Source organism: Macrosteles quadrilineatus, unplaced genomic scaffold (genome assembly GCF_028750875.1).
Source record: "Macrosteles quadrilineatus isolate MER2022 unplaced genomic scaffold, UCM_ALF_1.0 Scaffold_3__2_contigs__length_128488019, whole genome shotgun sequence".
In the NCBI taxonomy this organism is placed as follows: Eukaryota; Metazoa; Arthropoda; class Insecta; order Hemiptera; family Cicadellidae; genus Macrosteles; species Macrosteles quadrilineatus.
In genome coordinates this window covers 110,749,450-110,769,509 of record NW_026542596.1, presented here as the reverse complement: position 1 = coordinate 110,769,509, position 20,060 = coordinate 110,749,450, and the positions used below count along the sequence as shown (strand labels likewise).

General features: G+C 34.9%; 1 protein-coding gene across 1 annotated transcript in view; it reads left to right on the top strand.

Annotated features, from left to right (window-relative positions):
• Positions 1-1,110: 1,110 nt before the first annotated feature.
• LOC128990466 (myogenic factor 6) overlaps positions 1,111-20,060 on the top strand; it is a 42,129-nt gene continuing 23,179 nt past the window's right edge. Inside the window, exons 1-6 of the mRNA XM_054412837.1 lie at positions 1,111-1,392; positions 6,608-6,723; positions 7,318-7,435; positions 10,659-10,793; positions 11,546-11,740; positions 17,660-17,741. Coding sequence (XP_054268812.1) covers positions 1,270-1,392; positions 6,608-6,723; positions 7,318-7,435; positions 10,659-10,793; positions 11,546-11,740; positions 17,660-17,741 — 769 coding nt within the window. The 5' untranslated portion in view covers positions 1,111-1,269. The remainder of the gene's footprint in view (positions 1,393-6,607; positions 6,724-7,317; positions 7,436-10,658; positions 10,794-11,545; positions 11,741-17,659; positions 17,742-20,060) is intronic.

Genomic DNA, 20,060 nt, shown 5'->3' with positions numbered 1-20,060 from the left:
ACAAATTACAAAATGTGCATTTCGTAAAGTTGGCGTCAAAACTGACATAACTGTATAGTTGACAATGATGTGGGAGAAATTGTATTTTATGGATGTTTATTCCCTGTGCAGGCAATTTAGGGATAGGAATCCCCTAGGATCGGATTTAAATAAATATCCCTTGAAAAGTTGTGTAACTTTTGATTTTTTGCACTGTCTGAAGTTTCAAACAGGAAAAAGGTTTAAATAGGCTAACATTAAAATAAAAATTGTCTACGAAGCCGAGGATGGTGCTTGCCTTCAAATATGTAGAGTTATTAATTTGTTGTGCCTATTTTGAGCCTATTTCAATTTATGAAGGGATTCTGCACATCCACAGGAAAATATCTTTCTAACAGTATGCATAGATTTTCCCTGCGATGCGCACGATCTGAGAAAAACGGGTTAAAAAACATGCTTGCCTGTTGATGTATAGATTTGTTACAAAAAATTACCTTTAACTTTTTTGTGATCTTTCAGATAAATAAAATCTAACGATGGACCACTGGAAACTTATTTAGCTCTCCTAACTATAAGATACCGGGTTGGTCCTGAGAAAAGTCGGAGGCTTTTTGGTTGTTTATAATTGGACTTTGTTGTCTATGATAATTGGGTCTTTCCATGGTCTTTCTTTATAAATGGTTCTGACTAAGGAAACAGCTGATCTTAATCAGTAACAAAGCTACCGTACCATCCTATGCTTTCAACACTCATCCTTCAATCGTATAAAATACGCACTAGTGTGTCGGTGTCAAAAAGCGGAGTAATAAAAATATTCGGAGTAATAAATCGTGATTAAATTTTTGCCCACGGCCATGAAAACTCTGTTCATGAACTTTAATCAAGTCAAATAGGTTTTGTGCTAACATAAAGTTAATTTGAATATGAACTGTCCAATGAAGTTTGCGTTGCAATGTAGTTTTTTCACCATAATAAATAACTATTATATAGTCGTGATACTGTATGCTGTAGAGAAGAATTGATAATAATGAAAAAACTAATAAATGAGCGAATGTTGTGGGGATGGGGGCGGGGCTTTTGGTTCTATTTTAAAAATCGTCGCCAAGCGGAGTCAGTGACTGTCGTGGACCCGCCGTGAAACACGCGTGTAGGACACGGGCGTGACGAGCGTGTCGACGTGTCGCCAAGTGTCAGACAACCACCTGACAAACTGATCAAATATTACCAACCGAAATATTTTATAAAAATTATGTACGATGTGAGTTAGTGTGATGTGTTGCACGGGAGAACATGATGCTGCAAAATAAGTTCCCTAGGGATGGAGAGGGATACGACAGGTACAGAGAGTCCCACAGGAACCTACGCGTCCCGTACCCTTCCAGGATCAATTATTCTCAGTACGCTGCGAAATATGTGAGTAAAAGCAAGTAAAGTTTGGTCTTAAACAAGGAATATGGCCTCAGATAACATTTCTGGAGCTATCTTACAACAAGAACAAGACCAAAGTTTGGACCATCACATTTCTCATAAAAAACGGAAAAAGTAAAAAGTGTTGAAAATCAACTTCATTGGAAATAGCAAACAATTTTAAAACAAGATACGGCATCTACGGGCTTTGCGGTAAAAGTGTAACTCGTTGTTTTTTTGTTTTACTATTTGTAAACGTTGAGCATAATTTTTATCTTTTTAGAGGTGGTAAGCAAGGAAGCACAAAAGTATGTAATCACGCATTAATTAACAATAACACGAGACCTGTAATCTGCAATAAAATACCTCTACTACATTAAACTCGCAGATTGTTACAAAAATTAGAAACATTTTTTTCATATTTAAATAACGACTAATTATGCTAATAGTATAAATAAATTTGCCAAATTTGATCAAAACACGTTCATAAACAAGAATACTACGATATTTTTTATTTTCTTCACAACAATAACATACAATTGTAAATGTACATTTTTTGAAATTCATCCGTCACCTTTTATCATACATCAATGCTTTAATATACAAAACTGTATAATTTTAGCTTTACACGATGGCTGTAACAAAAATTAGGTATGTCCGTTTTTTTAAGTAAAAAAAATGAAATAAAACAATTTTTGACAATTTGAAAAAAATGTGACTTTTGTTAAAAAAAACAAAAAAAACTGTAAAATGTTTGACATTAACGTACTAAATGCAACCGATCGAAATAAAACCCACAGTAAACGTTAACAACATTGCACTAAACCCAGCGCGCTCCTGCATTACCTTAAAACAATTTGTTACTGACTATTTCTATAAAATGAAAAACAACTTGTAAACCATCGGTTTAGGTTTGACTTCAAAAACTAATCATTATAAAATTAAAATCCTAACATAATTTCCCCTCTAACGAACATCACAGCTTTATGATATAAATTAGCATTGTTTAACACAAGAAAATGAAAACTTACAGCATAACATTTGTATTGAAAACAAAAGAGTACAAAAATGAAGTTTTAATGCAAAGACAAAAAAACAGTAATAAACAGTTTAAATAAATTCAAACAAGGGGAAATTCTTCAAAATTTGATATCACATTTTAACATTTTCAAAATGCTGTAAAAATTGAATTAAAAACGATTAAAACACACTGAGAACTAAAAATGTGTTAATAAAAATTACATTTACTCGAACAAAATTTGCATAGGTCATATCAATTTTTAATATCTTAGAACTAAAATTATTAAAAATAGACAATAAACAACGGTGCTTCAATAAAACTATACCAATTTTACTCATTTCAAAAACATTGATGTCACTTAGAATTTAGGTATACAGTGTGGTTGAAAAGTTCCGGAATGGTGTAATATATTTTTTACCTTCATAGATAAATTGATGAGACTACTCAATTGGCTATTGGTTTACCAATAATAACCATAACTGTCTACTTTTTGAAAGCTATTATTAGTTTTCTATTCATTGAGCGGGTCGGCCCACAAGGAGTCAGACAAGGGTTTTAAATAATTTGATATAAAAGTAAAGGTCTTTATTAGTAGAACACATTGCTGCAAACCCGAACTCAAACAAATAACCGTGTCAAAAATGAAAGCTGTTCGAAGATTTAGTGATTTTGCAATGTGCTCGTTGGATAAAACTCACAAACTTAAGCATAGGTCAACATGCAAATCAAATTAAGGTCCTTATTAGTAGAATACAATCCCGCAAATTTGAGCTCAAAAGAACCACTTAGTAAAAAATGACAGCCGTTCGAAAATTCAAATTGACAGACTCAAAAGATATTTTAACGGCTGCAATTTTTGACTCGATTGTCCGTTCGAGTTCAGGTTTACGATAATGTGTTTTACTAACTACCATTAACTTAGGAAAATACCACAGGAAAATTCGTATATTACTACAAACCTCATTTGAAAATTTAAAAATTTAACATTGGCCTTATGAGTAACTATGTTGGTTGAACAAAATAACAAGTAAATACCCCCGCCGCAGCAAACCTGCAGACTAAGCGAATTTCCATTTGCCTGATTGGATTTACACTAAAATGTCTCCCTAAAAAATATAACATTTATTTCCTATTTAAATAACATTAATTTAACGAGTGCTTAGGTTTGCTGCAACAGGGAGGGTAAAAAGGTGTTTTTTGTAAAATGTTAATAGTTTAGTATGAAATGCATTTTCCAAATTTGATCAAAATATAATCATAAACAGGCAAACTACAACAGTTTACTTATTCTCCATAAGAATAACATGGGGATTTTAAATTTACAGTTTTTTGGAATTTTCTCCGTGACCATTAGGCGTATTATAACCTTCAAAATACTAAATTATTTGTTATTTTTTAGCTCTACAAAATGGCATGGAAAGAAAATGCTAAATTTTAAGTTTGTAGGGTGAAAATGGGAAAACCCAATTTTTGCCCCATAAAACCCCCCATAAACCCCTGTTCCCATGGTCCGATCATGCTGGTTCGCGAACTCGTTCAAATAAACGTAGGGTTTACACGTTTGTACCAAATTTCATCAAAATCGGATGATTTTTCCTCGAGTTATCGCGCTAACAGACACATATATAAATATATATATATATGAATATATATATATGAATGTTTTATATATATATATGAACTAATGGTGTTTATGGTCTCTAGGGACCTCAAAACCATGTTTTTTCCTTCCACCATGCCTCAAAACGAAAAAGTAAATCAGTCCCGGGTCCAGGTCTTACCATGAGTACTACGGTAATAGCTTATTCCCTATAGGGGAAATTCGTTAAAAAAAGTAAACCAAATACTTGTAACATGTGTTTATAACAAGCCATCCACAGTTTACTAGCAAATGATAAAAATACAGTACAAAGGGAAATATCCCCGCCGCAGCAAACCTGCAGACTAAGCGAATTTCCATTTGACTGATCGGATTTACACTGAAATGTCTACTTAAAAATATAACATTTATTCTTGATTTAAATAGAATTAGTTTAACAAGTACTTAGGTTTGCTGCATCAGGGAGGGTAAAACTGTTTTTTTTTGTAAAACGTGAATTGTTAGTAAGAAATAAAAACATTTTCCAAATTTGATCAAAATATGTTTACAAACAAGCAAACTACAACAGTTTACTTATTCTCCATAAGAATAACATGGGAATTTTTAATTTACAATTTTTTGGAATTTTCTCCGTAACCATTAGGCGCATAATAACGCTTCAATATACTAAATTATTTGTTTTTTTAAGCTCTACAAAATGGTTTGGAAAGAAATTACTAAATTTTATGTTTTTTGGGTCAAAAATGGGAAAAACCTATTTTTACCCCATAAAACCCCCCGTAAACCCCCGTTCCCATAGTCCGATCATGCTGGATCGCGAACTCGTTCGAATAAACGTACGTTTACACGTTTGTACCAAATTTCATCAAAATCGGATCATTTTTGCTCGAGTTATCGTGCTGACGGACACATATATATATATATATATAAATATATATATATATATGAATTTGAACGGATGGTGTTTTTGGCCTCTAGGGACCTCAAAACGAAAAAAAAAATCGGTCCCGCGTCCAGGTCTTACCATGAGTACTGCGGTAATAGCTTATTCCCTATATGGGAAATTCGCTAAAACATCAGTTTTTACTATTGAGCAAAGATTACAATGGGGATTACTTGATATAGGTGAAAATAGTTCTGATCTAAATAGTTCTGAAAATAGTTTTGAGTTTAACCAATTATTTTACTTGGCTCTCTCCTACCAACACTTAATCCCAGAGGCACTGAGGCAATCTTTAGCAACTTTGGTTTAATCAGTTAAATAAATATCTATATATCTAATTCCTTAAGCCCAAAATTTTACAATGAAATTGTGAGCGAACGGGAGGCCGTAGAAAGCTGGGAGAGGTCTCAATTTAAAGGTGTGTGCATGAAATGTTGGGGAAAATTATTCATTTTTCTTAATTATGCTCCAAAAGGTTGTTACGGAATAAAATAATTCACATTTAAATAGTTTAACTTTATTTAAAGCATATGGTAAAATATGTACTGTAATATGTATACTATTATAAAGCTGAATTATACTTTTTTCAAATTTTTTTTGTGTTTTAGTGTAAAAACATAATATAGAAATAATATAATGTATAAAAATTTAAAATATAATATAATGTAAAAATATAATATAGAAAGTTTATATTATAAACACACCGCATAAACAGTCCTTTGGAATTTTTATTTTACACAGAGCAGACATCAAAATTCATTATGCTGGAATGTAATAACTATTATACATATTATAATATACAAAAATGTTAAACAATAATTCAAGGTAGAGTAACCCATGAGACTAATAATTTGTTCAAAATAATTACTAGAATATATATAGGGGTTTTTCTCCTACAAGCCACTAGTTTAATTGTAAAAGCACAACTAACTTGTCCACGCTAAACGTTTATTCGTCTTCTTGACTTGGATAATTGCACAATGATTGAGTTTCAAACGGTAAATCACATGGTTGTGATTCAACTAATAGTTCTTCTTCGAACAGCGAACCTTCAAAGAGAGGTGCATTTTTAAAACTTGATTTTAAGATAAGATTCCATTGCCCTGTTTGCCGTTGTGGTATTGCCGTAAGTACAATGTAAATTACAGATGGTCTTAGCAGCTTGAAATTTCTCAGATCCAGATGGCTGGCTGAAGAAGCCAACAGTGGCTCATTTACTGTTTCCTGATATAATGAGGGACGATGATCTAGTGGTAGAGTGCGAGACTTTGGTCCACGAGAACCGTGGTTCAAATCCCATCAATCACTAATTTCTTTAGCTATGAGATAATGGTAGCCCTCTGTTAGGCTAAAGTAATATTTAAAACGGATCTAGTTTAATGTCTTTGACTAAATCCCTTGGGAATTTAAATGTTCTGGGTTGTAAAGGTAGGGTTTAAAGCAATATAATTACCACATTGCCCGACGACTTCGTCTTATGATCAGTTTTGCCTTGGTGACTTCTTTTGATTTGTGTTAGTGTTCTTCCAAAGCACATCTTCTTCATATTCAGCGTTTTTGTCAGCATTTTACGTTCACTTGAAAAGACTTTGCTTGCTATGTGTTTATTTATAGCGCTTCGACAGTTTTCACAAACTGTTTTGCTGTGTTGTTCCAGGGCGCGGTACGTCAGTCCAGTGTAAGTCCCACAGGAGAAGGAGAGTCCAGCAGCGAGTACGGCCACAGTCCAGGACCTGCCTCGCGTCCCTGGGACTCCAGGATCCCTAACTCAAGGTAGGCAAGGTTGAAGACTATAATCTTTCTGAAAACCTAGGCAAACTTACCAACCTTGCAGACATACTGACGAGTTCTGCTTGTACCAAAGAACACACCACGTGGCAGGACATTAAGTGGGTACGAACATTGACAAATGTCTATAGTACGAATCTGATTTAAAATGCAATTATATTGCAAAAATTGTGCTCGATTAGGCTAAGAATTTTCTGTAAGGAATGCTATAACCAGCATTCTTTCTATCACTTTCTTGACTTATGAAACAGCTGGCCTTAGTCGGTAACAGAGCTACACATCACTCCATTCTACACTCACCCTTCACGCATATTTGGGTTAAAATGCACACGTAGCTGGTGTCCACATCTCAATTATTGATTGATTGACCTCAAAATTCCTTAGCTTGTGCCTTGCAATCAGAACAAGATCGACTGTAATTTACATTAATTTGTAAGAACACGTGGAATCGGTTTTAAATCAACTCGGTTTTCTGTAGATATAAAGTAGACTAAACGTTTTTCTCAAGAAATAATGTTATCACAAATACAATTAAGTATTGAGTAGTTGAATATGTAATTTGAGTTAATGTTCCTCCAGGGGAAGTGCAAGTATGGAGGAGGACGACGATGAGGAGGAGGATGCTTCAAGCGCCACGTCAGAGGAGCAACACATCCCTCACGTTTTGGCACCTCACCTTGCCTCCCACCATCATCAGGTAACATGTGGTGATATCAAATATCTTTGCAACTTTGTGGGGTAAAATCAGGAGGTTACTGAATGAGCTGGAAAGTTAGTAGGACCGATAGCCCACTTACAACTTGTAAACGTTAGTCGTGGCAGTCATCGTTGATTGAACAATTGATGCAGTGCAATTTGTTTAAGACTTTCCCTTGGGCCTTTTTAACCTTGCATTTGTTCGTCTCGTGGACCTCAGTTGTGTGTGGAATGTATCAAGCAAGTCATACAAGTCCAGTCATATTGGGGTTTTAGGTGGGAATAATTCCCTAAGTGGTGAAACTGTTCACATGTGTAGTACTAGTACTACAGTGTAACTTAGGGAATTATTTCCAGGTAGAGGTGTATTTTTACCAAAAATGACTGGACTATGGCACTGGGACGCGATCACACTGGATTCGGGAGTCACCGAATCTCTAATTACTTTTATTTTACATTACCGCACGAGGAGTAATAGCAATCTCCGCTAAGGCTCTTTCAATATAATGAAAGTAAACAACATAAAACCATTCCTTAATATCATCAGGTGAAAACTCATCCCATCATCCTCCCATTGCCTCAATCATAACAGAACATTTTCCATACTTCTTGGAATGTCATACAATATACTTCAAAAAGCATCCTTGCATTTTTCACCATTGTTGCTATATTTGAAGTATAATTTGAGTTACATTTTAAGATTTACTTAAAGTAAAGCAAGTTACGTGATTATGATTCGTTATTAATATGTAAATGAACACGTTTATAAACCAGTATATATTCATTTGTCCTCCACCACTGGCGCTGGATATACCTAGGCATTGGCTTGTGTTTAAACCAATTAGTAAAGTAAAAGATACATCACAGCTCAACACAATTCTATGTTTTAGTACAGTTTTCAAATGTGTAGATTGTCGTGATCAGTTTTTTTTTTTTTTTTTTTTTGCTATGCGTCATCTAATGAGGGTAGGCTACCGTAGTCAACTCCAATCCGCTTCTCCTTACACAATTTAGCAATTTACACTATATATTTTCAATCGAATTTTGGATTGAATAGTCATACCAAAAACAAATAGTTAAAGGTAATGCCAGTATTAGTTTGCTTTAGTACTAATAACCTAAATATTTCAATATTTCCAAAGAAAGCCTATTAGGTTTTAAATTACATTTTTAATGATTACACTTACTAAAGCTATACATGTTTTTAAACGAATAATATAATTTGTAGATATTTCAGGTATATTGGTTTGATGATAAAGGATAAGGATTTTAAACTATTAGAATGACTTACAAATTCACAAAAATAATGGGTTGATTTGAATGTCAGGATTGGGATTGTTAAATGATAAATATACTGATGATTTTTTAATTGCTTCAAAGATCTCTCTATTTCTCTGTTGGTTACAGTTTTCAACATATTCTTCTTTCTCAGCTGCAGACTTTTCAACCATATATCTAAAGTTTTCAAAATATTTAGTCTGTTTCTTCAACCTGTTTTCCAGTTCAGATAAAATACTTTTCAAGTTTGAAATCGTTTCGTTCTGATTAGAGTATATAATCTGAAAAACATTCACCTTTCCTATTAAATCCTTTTCTATCTTTTCATGTTCATAGATCTTCATTTCTTTACTTTTGTTTTCTTCAATAAGTTTTTTATTTGTTTTTTCTAGTTCGGACACCCTAGAAAGTAAATTGGAATTTGTAATTTGCATTTCGTGTAATTTTATCTCCTTTTCTCTTAGAAGAACTGAAACTTTACTAAGTCGGGTTTGAAGTTCCATATTTTCTTGCTTGCACTCTGAAACAGTTTTAGCCAAGTCGTCGGAATCTCTTCTAAGATATTTGTTTTGCTCGGATGTCAAAATTAATTCATCTTTCATAATTTTCATCTCGGATATCATTTCTGTCTCTCTGTTTTGCAAAAGTTTTTTCTCCGTTTTCAGATAATTATTTTCGTTTTGCAAGAGGGCATTTTCTTTCTGGCAATTCTCAAGACAAGTTTTTAGACAAGCTGTTTCTCCCATTGAGCTTGTTACTCTATCTTGTTCGGATTTCAACAGGTCATTTAAAACAATCCGTTGAAGTTTTAGATTGTCTACCTCGTTGACCATTTTCGTCAGTTGAGTTTGTAGAGAAGTTGTTTGCATGATACGATGTCTCCAAGCATTCAGAATGAACATCTTGCAAACTGTTCTTGCCAACTCTGACTCCTTATTGGTTAAGAATGAGACCTGCAGTTTTGATTCCATTTGCATATTTGTGTCCATGGTGGTTATCTTTCGAGACTTGGCTGTCGTTCTCTGCTTCTTTGGTGTTAGATCCACAAGGGAGAGAGACTTTCTTCCAAGAGATGAGAGAGGCTTCTTTAATTCAGAAGATGGTGTACAGCAATTATGAGCCTTTCTTGCGTTGCAAAAAACGGGTAATTTTGAATCAGTTGAACTTGTGAGCTTTGATTTACCATTATTAGGTATTGGTAAAGTCGGTGCTGCTCCCTTCTTCTCCGATGCTGCTCCCTTCTTCTCACTAGTCTTACTCATTACTCTGCTTTTACAATTATTATTCTTTGATTCTAGTTTCTGATCAAACATTATTGAACAAATTCGTTTTAGAGATAACAAGTTTTGGGTTGTTTTACATCAAATTGAGAATAATCAACAAAAACTTGTATCAGCTGTTGAATGCTTTGAAAGAACATATTGCTAAAGAGGCAGCAAAGAGAAAAATTAACTGTTCTTACTATATAAACTGTATTTACTTCAAATTTTAATGTAAATTAATTTATTACACGATACTCTTTGTTTCTCTTGAGGGGGAAATACAGTTTTCTTCATTGTAAGTCATAAGAAAATTTTAATCACAGTATTTTTTCAGATGAATTTGTATACTCTTTCAGACACAGTTATGGTTGAGGTGTGCAGACATGAGCATGGTTGGATATCAGTTTGTTGTGTGTTCTGCTGAAACCTACACAGAACGTGAACCTGAACGAGTTGCTTGAGTCTGAGTTATTTTGCTGAACACGCTAGAGAAAATTAAAAGTTTCAAAAATAATTTGGTAGGACACTACGAAATAATTATTTTTCCTCATACGCCTATATTCAAGCTTGGGAGTGTTGATTTTCATGCGACTAAAATCCCCTGACGAATCATTTTGAGACTCGCTGATTTTAGGTTAACAGGTTTGCTGTTTAGTCTTTAACATTCTCGCCCTGGTGTTGCAGAATGGCGAAGGCCTACCACATGGCCCGGATCAGCGGCGATGTCTGCTGTGGGCCTGCAAGGCGTGTAAGAGGAAGACTGTGACAGTTGACAGGAGAAAAGCGGCGACCCTGAGAGAGAGGAGACGGCTGAGGAAGGTAAACTTGCAACCCTTTGAGTAGATTGGAAAAATAAGTTTCCACATTAAAATCAATAATACTTGTTAAGATAGAGTGTCAATTTAAACTTGACTAATGATTTTTCTTTAGGGTATTTTATGGTTTTGAATCAGACTTAGAGGATGGCTCCAGTACATTTTTTACTAGACTTTTAGTCTATAGTTATTTGTGTAACTAATAGTAGTGTGCGAAGTGGCACTTTGCTGGTCATGAGAGTCATGTTTACGCACAAGCTGCAGGCGAGTGTGGAGAGTTTCTCGAGTGTTACACATTTTATTTTTCCTACAGTTATTACAGAGCATAGTAATAATTAGTCTTTCAAACACTAAACAACACGTTTTAGGTTAGGTTAAATCCAAATGTTGAACGAAATGGGAAACACTGCAATAGTTGATCAGTAACCTTAAGTGTTGCCAGCTTATTTTCAAGCGTACACGGATTACGTGCCTAATAAAAGCACGCCACTTTGTGATGTTTGGTTGGAATACTGGAGTGCGGCAAAAGTAAGTAAATGCAGCATTTAGCAACTATAATCAGTGCAAGGACGCCCACTTTGTCAGGTGACTGTAGGAAATGCTTATTGCTTATTGCTTTTGATATCACTAACCAACCAACAGCTGGTCTTGAACAAATAATCAATCAAAATAACAAAACACACTGATATGTCTTTCAAAACACATATTTTCTACCATGACATTTCGCTTCCAACATCAACCCGTCTTTCTCTGCAGGTGAACGAGGCGTTCGAGGTGTTGAAGAGACGCACAAGCTCAAACCCGAGCCAAAGACTGCCCAAGGTAGAAATCCTCAGGAACGCCATCGACTACATTGAGAGTCTTGAGGACATCCTGCATGCAGACTCTGGGGCCCGGGGGCTCCACCCCGCTGGCCAGAGCAATCCGAAAACACAGCCAGACCAGTATATTGTGAGTACCCTACTTTTGCAACTCGTGTACCCTTTTATATCTGTCTACAACGAGTATGAACTCTCTGAAAACTATCCTCAATTCAGTGAACTGGGCAATGAAATCACTATCTGAAATTATAAAGTGATGTATAGAATATAAAGTAGAAGTAGCACCTTCATTGCTTATGAAAAATATAGGGCAGGACCTTTAATCTTTAATCTTGATCTTCCGGCAGATCAACAATAAATCACCGTTCAGGATCGGTCGTGTGTGGAAGTTTTACATAATAAGTGTCTGTTTAGGTGTTCAGACTGAAGATGAATATTGCAGTATTTATCCAACGAATAATTAAGTTGTGCAGCTTAGTATTTAATAATGACCCAAAATTTCACGTACCCGCATACACAACCGAAGGCGTTGTCAAGATTAAAAAGGTAACAGTGAATAAATATAAAGGTTGGATTCCCTCCATTTTCGTGGACCCGATTTTGGCGCGACACCAATCTTTGTCTGTAGACGGCACTTAATTGATATGTCCCATGATCGGCGCGCTTCCAACATCAGTTGATATATCAATCGACGCATTAGTCCTCGCTATCTATCAGGACATATCACGTTCTACAGCTTATTTGTCCCTCGATGAGAGAGATTTATGGACCACGTTGTGTTGGAGCAGATATTTCGTTCATAATTATATTTGAAGAACTACTGTGGTTTTACGTATTAGGACTGGTTTTAAAATAGCTGGAAAGAACTTCGGACCCGTTTTAGAATACCATTTCAACCGTAGGTAAAACCATAAAACATAGGCCTATGTCTCAAACAAACGATTGTTCATACTTACGGCCACGACTTCTGACAAGCCGGAACCTCCAAAGCAGGTTCCACCAAATAGCGGTTGAAATATTGAAATTCTTGTTCAATAGGTATACTTCGAACGATATTGAAACAGGCTGGCACATTTATAAGTTTAGGGGACGGTGCAATAAACAATGATTAAACACAACCACTTTAAAAACGTTGACCCTATAGATGTAAAAAGAACACCGTTTAAGTTAAAGAACACCCATATTATGCAGTTGCACTATGGGGTGGTGAAAGCACAAGAACCCTTTCCTTTTCCGCCTTCAAAGGAGAGCTATCAGAATAATTCACGGCCTTCCCTACAAACTTACTTGGCGAGCTGTATTTAAATCATCTGCAATTCTAACTTATCCTTGTATTTACATTCTGGAAGTCCTCACTTTCCTAACGTCAAATTATTCTAATTTCCACTCCACAACCACCCACTCATATCTGCTTCGCAATAACTTCAATCTGAGAATTCCAGCCCATTAAACCACCTTCTTCGAAAGACATCTAACTTACAATGCCATCAAACTGTTTAAATGCTCTCCCTCCTCAAATCAATTCCACATCAAATCCGGGATGTTTCAAAAAGGCACTTGAAGTCATTGTTGTAAAGGCTACTACGGTGCCCGCGCATTTCTCGCTGACTTTTTGTGCGCTGTGCTTTTTTCGCGCATTTTTTGTCTTCGTGAATTTTAATGTATATTTTTCAAGTTAGTTAATAGTCAGTTTTAGTAAATTTGATTTGGCTGATGCATGTATATTGTTGATCTAGCTGAATGAATGAGTTGTTGAGTTTTAAAATTTCAAGCTGGATAAGGTTTGTCCATTTCTTTTGGTAAGGTTTCAACTTGTTTGTGAGAAAAATGTGACACCAAAGACAACGTGTAGTCTTGGGATTCGATATTTAGCTTTTTATTGTACATCGGATAGGAGATATGGTTACATTTATATTAGATTTGGTGTGGCTAGTCTAGAGGTTAGAGACTTCTGTCCCTGAGGTCCCAGGTTCAAATATGCTCATCCCGATGGAAATATGCTTAAAATCCTTTCTTAGTGAGCGTCTACTACCCAAAAGGAAGATGCCTGCCAAGTTTCAGGTTCCTGGGTCTTATGGTTTCTGAGATTTCGTGATGAGTGAGTGAATGAATGAATGAATGAGTCAGGGGTATTTGAGCTTTATATATAGATAGATATATAAACGCCACGACTTGGTGGTTCGGAACCTCATTATCAAAGGTCCATCAATATAAAAACAAAAATAAATTTCTCTCATAGAGAAATTTCACTAAAACCTCCTCGAATATGCAACAAGATAGGTAATTAATTATCAATACGACCAAATCAAGACATCCACAAATTTACCACATGGTTGTAAATCGCTCAACGCGGGACAAATCAGTCGAGATGTTCACAATAACTCCCGCCAAATTAATTGACCCTCTCCCGCTGAATTATGTTGTTGTACGCCGGTCTCGGGTAGCGCTCAGCCCAACTAATTGGCTCCGCTCGGCAATATTATTGTGTAAATAGCCTGTCCAACACGGCACTTTGCGAGTGCTCGTGATAGTTAGTAGTTTACCTCTTCATGTGTTCAACATCCGCGGAGGATGTAAACTGGTGGTTTTGAAACTGAATTCTTCGTGTTGAAATATCCGTAAATATATCAGTAGATAATTGGGTGTGTCAACGTGCCCGTAATTATTGGGTGACTAGTGTCCATTACCCGTGTTTCGCAAATGTGCCCAAAATTTAAAGTCCTCTAAAACCACTGAAGAACAGGTAGTTCCGCCGTTGATTGGACATTACATATCCACTTCAAAGTTTTAGTTCAAAGTTTTAGTTCAAAGCTGTCAACCTACAAGATGTAAACACTGTTGATTCTTGCTGATTCCTCTGTAACTAATTAATAAATTAATGTTTATATGCTAAACGTAACGTAGTAACTTCGAACCCCTGAATAAGGGGGATAGAGCCATGCGAAGGCTAAGTTATAGAATAAAACATTAGTCTTACTAGGCTGTCAATGAACAATTTCTAAAAGTTTTACAGCTATGAAATAAACAGTTTGGTCATTTGTAAAGAACAACCCGTCTTATTAAAAACGAAATGTAATCTGAGAATGGTAGTAGGTAATAAATAATTTAGGCACCGCAATTCATCTGTCAATGGACAATTCTTTGAGACAGTAACTCCAAAAACCAGTTAACTAAAACCAAGCCAAAAAAAGAAATTAAGAAGGCTTTAACAAGGAATACAATAACTTATGTTGTATATTAACACATTACTGGAGGAAAACAATTTAATACTTCTAAGTAGCATAAAATCAAACCGTTAAACCCATATAAGTACATAAATGATCTATTCCATAGTCATAGTGTTACTTAAATGTTATAAAATCGTTAATAAGCAGAAACGAATAAGTGATGATAGTAAATTACGGGTTTTATACGTTACATTGAAGTTAGCCGGTTGACCCTGAGAAAGTCAGAAGCAATCTGAAGATTCGAAACTTAATCCAACTTCCATACGCCTCATATTATTGGGCTGAATAAATGACCCTGGTTAAAGAAACTGGTCTTAGTCAATGTAACTATTGAAATAGTCTCACCTTGTTCTACTACCATCTTTCACACATTCAGCAACATTATGTCTCTACCCCAATGCAAGGATAATTGTACAGATTTGACTGAATGTGAACCGACATAATATACATTCGAAGTTGCTGTGTTTCAATCCGTTCCAGTCTATAGTTGTCTAGTAATCCCAGGCTTACACACGTGTAGCCCACATGTTGACTGCCACTTCGCGACATGTTTTTCCACCGTTGAACCGAATCCCATAAATGTCACCGGAGCTGCCCACTGCTAAACGGTCGTGTCATGTGTATAGGATAGGCGAGATTTATTCGGTTTTAAGTAGCTTCAAGGCGTGGCAGTTAGTATTTTGGAATGGGATGATTAAATATATGTCCAATATGTGATACTGAAGATTGGGCTTCCTTGTGGGGCGAGTGTTTTGTTTAGACTTGGTTTACGACGTGACTGAATGAGTAAATGAACTTACACTCAGAGTTTATGGATAGGCATGCACTGTGGATGCGATACTCCCTGGTGTGGATTAACAACGTTCACACGAGTGAGTACTACGACTATCAAGCAGTACTATCCTGATAATTAGACCAATTCGTATATACCAAGGCAAAAATGTGGTTCGGGTGCCACTCTAAACTGTAGGTCCCTTAGTTGTCATTAGATGTATGGGCTAATTAACAGCTGTGTCTAAGGAATGTCGGCCTTAGTCACTAACAAGACTACAAGATCGCGCCACTCATCCTACACTCATCTCCATCCATACTTGGCTTAAAATAGCTACTTTTTATGTTCGCCATTTAATATGAAAGTATTAAAGTATAAAAAATGGATGGTCTATTCAAATGTTAAACATTTTCTACTATGCATTTTAGGGTACTTTGGTATTAGTTCTCATCTGGTATAGTTCGATTCATAACGAAATTAGGAAAGTCCTATAAACATATTTATGATAAACCAACCAAACATATCCGCCACAGTTGTAAAATATATGGCCTCCGTATAATACCATAGTACTCATTTTAGCCCAAAAATGATTAAATTTCGCCTTGAACTACGCACGCTGGTGTAGCTCACGAAATATTTGCATTTCCGTCGTATTTCGCAAGTCTCATTGACCTCACTGATTATTTGTTGAGTCTTCTCTTACCGAGCAATTCCATACAATATAAACAATAGACTAAAACATTCATCTTAACGAATAATCTTAATCGAAACAAAAACAATATGGTTTTACTAATTTTTAACACCCTTGGCATCTAGATCAACCGTGCAATGAACAATCAGTAAATTAAGAATATGACGTATGTAAGAATAGTTTTACAAATAAATTCCTCCGTTAAGAGTAACATTCATTTAAACATTCAGACGAAAGTTAAGTATAACAACCTTTGTCTTTACGAGGCATCTATTCGTGTGCTCTCATTTTCGGAGTTAGGCACGTTAAAAGCTCCCGCCGGATTCTCTCGAGGGCTGTAAAATGCGCGGGAGTTTCACGATTATTTACTCTAATCCTTTGTGACTTACGGGAATCTCTAGTCACCAACGATATCACAACTCACAGTTTACGGGTTCTATTCTGGTCCGAAGCTACAAAAAGGCTGGAAAGAGGCGAATAAAATTACTTGTTCAAGAGCGTGTAGAACGAAGAAAGTGAAATTCTCTCTTTAAATATATTTTTAAAAGATTATAAGTTTAAATATTGCCGGTGGGATGGTTTGGTAGTAGTTTACGCAACGATTGCGTAAAGATAGTGTTAACGACACAAAAACTTATACTAGTGGTTTTAACACTATTTACGCGAGTGGTGTACACTACTTTACCTATGAAAGTGTTTTAATTACTAAAAATTACTTCTCATGAACTTCTAAGAGAGGTTATGTTTTCGTTTATAACCTCTCATTGCCACTGTGAAAGTGATGCATAGAAACATTGCAGTTGTACCAAACACTAATTGCACCACTCAACAATTAAATTGGCCTGAACAGCTGATTAGTTGAAGATCGAATCATTACAATTTTACTTCTTCTCTCTCAATCCTTGAACCTCATTGGCCCGTTACCCGTGTTATTATGAGTAAAACTATGCTGTTATGAAAGTAAACAATGCTGTATGAGAAACTTTTCAATTCTAAGATCTGTACTAAAACGGCTACTTTAAAAAACGGTCGTAGGTAAAACTAATTAACTATTAATTGTACTAACTTATATTAATATTATTAATATTAATATTGTATTGACTTACACAAATTGCTTTGCCAAATTTTAACCCACTTTGAATAATCTGTAATCTTGTTTTAAAAGCCACATTTTATGAACCAACAATGTAACTAAAATTTCATTGTAATTAAGTTTCAATCATTAAATTAGTTTTATCACATAATTAAATCTACTTGCACAGGTATCCTTATGTATGTTTTAAAGGATATGTACATATTATCTCAATAACTACCTAATGATTATGTTTTATTTAGAAGAGTAATTTAGTTAATTTTCAGGGGTCTGGGACTACAGTGCAGTACCTAGCAGAGAGGTTGCACACCTTTACCAACTCTATGAACAGGTTTTCTTCTAATGGAGGTAAGAATTGCACTTTTTAAATATTAACTGGTTTGGTGATAAATTACCAATTTTGGTGATAAAAGGCGGTCACCGTAGGTGCCATGACAAGACCTAGACCCGGGACCGATACTATTTTTCATTTGTATATCCCCAGGGCTCAAAACACTATTCGTTAAAATGTATTGGGACTAACGATAAAATTTATTTAAAGCCTCAGATAAAAATAATATCATTTTATGCACCTTGCGTATACAGGGTGAATCTCGTAAAAGGTGTCCACTATTTATTTCAGACAAACCATTAGTCCCACGATTAAGAATACACATTACCACATAACTAACCCAAATGAATTACTTAAAAACTATTTTAAACGGGTTTGACAAACTGTGCAGACAAAACTAATATGATTATCAAAGCATCAAGGATCAAGGACACAAATAATAAATGTATCAAATAAAGTAAATGTTATCTGAAAGCTATGTTAAGATAAAATAAGAATATTTTGTATAACCATTTGATAATTAAATATAGTTACACATATACAACAGATTTTAGAACACAAAAATCAACGACGTACAATTTAGTTATTGATGATATTCTTATGTTTAATTTAAGCATAGATTGAGCAAAACACAATAACTAAATTTACCTAAATATACATATAAAAAACAATTTGGTGTGCAAGCTATGTTAAGTTAATCTAACACTTGTTAAGCAGTTCGAATTTATTTAAAGTAGCCTCCAAATTAATACAAAACATCTATACATTGTAATTTTCTTACTGTTTCCATGAAAATATATCAATACAGTAACATTATTTTCATAACAAGACACTTAAAAAATCGAACGCACAGCCTGAGTTGATACAGCGACGCTTTTAGAATAGTTTTTTATTTCTATAATCATTGGCATAGTTTTTGAATAAATGATCTTTGATAAATTTTTAGATTAAAAAATAAACCAACCTCATAATTGTGTGAAATATTATATTTAATTTCATTGGACCAGCTGTCTCAAATTGTGAAATATGCAATTTGGCAGTTCTTCTTATTTACATTGAAGTCAGAGCAAATGTAAACATTGTGAGATTCTCATTGCAGCCATGGAGACCAATCAATTTACTTTTAAAATCGTCACCTCAAAACTTTTAAACCAAAGGGGCAAAGCCTAAGGTCAGTATCTAAATGTGAATAGTGCTATGGTCCTTGGTATGGTAGCTATATTTTTGTAAAATTTAAGCCATTTGGTTCAGTAGTTTTTGCACCTATTAGTAATACACACACACACAGACACCATGAAATGTTTATATAATAGTATAGATTAAAATCAGGTGTGATTGTTTGTATTACTGTATTCTGTTTTGTTTATTTCAGCTTAACTTAACCAATCAATGGTTTTATTCATACTTATGAAGTCAAACAGGGTGAAACTCGTGGGTAATAGCTAGTTTATTGTATTACCTATATATTTTCTTGAAAATTAAAATATCCCTACCCTGATTAAAATATTGCATTTGTTATGAGGTAAGCTTCACTCCATTTTGATTAGGAGTGCGATATTGACCTCTGGTTTGCGCCATTCAATTTTTTCTTGATAAACCCTTTAAAATTAGGGGTCACATGATAGGTGTTTACGTTTGAAAATTTGGGGCTGCCACCAAAATACCCCATTTTGGGGGCTGGGGCAAAGTTGTAACTTTGATGAAAAAGTGCAATTTCTTATGTTGTTAATATGTGTTTGGTTTGGTTTTTCTACTGCAACGCGTTAAAAAGTTAACTGGGGGGTTCCAGACTTTTGCCTTACCCTGTATATAAAGTAGCGCTTGAGTAAAAGTCATTGTTACGTTAATTATTTCCAAAGTTTATTGTTTTTATTGGCTGACTGTATCGTGGGACATTTTTGGCTTGATGGTCTGGGTTACGGCATTATAGTTTAACGAAAGGTAATTTCAGAATGGAATGTACTTGCTTTGAAAGATATTCACCATGTTCTATAGCCAAATAAATCGAAACCACCTTTTCCGTTATTTTGTACTAGATTTTATGCATGTCACTTGCTCTAATCCACTAGCCAAGTCATCTATGATTGTAAAGTGAGGGAAATATGTTAGTAAACTAGGTCCTTAATCCGGGAATTAAGCTGTAGGATTTATTGTAAATAACATACTCGAAATAGAACGGTTATGATAGGTTCCTACTTTACTGTACAAATGGGGAGAGGTGCCAGGACAGTTAGATTGCAAGTTCATGGTTGGTTGTTAAGATGCATTTAGTCCAGTTATGTCGTTTTAGTGAGTACCAACGATTTGAATTCGTCTAATACGACATTTGGCAAACA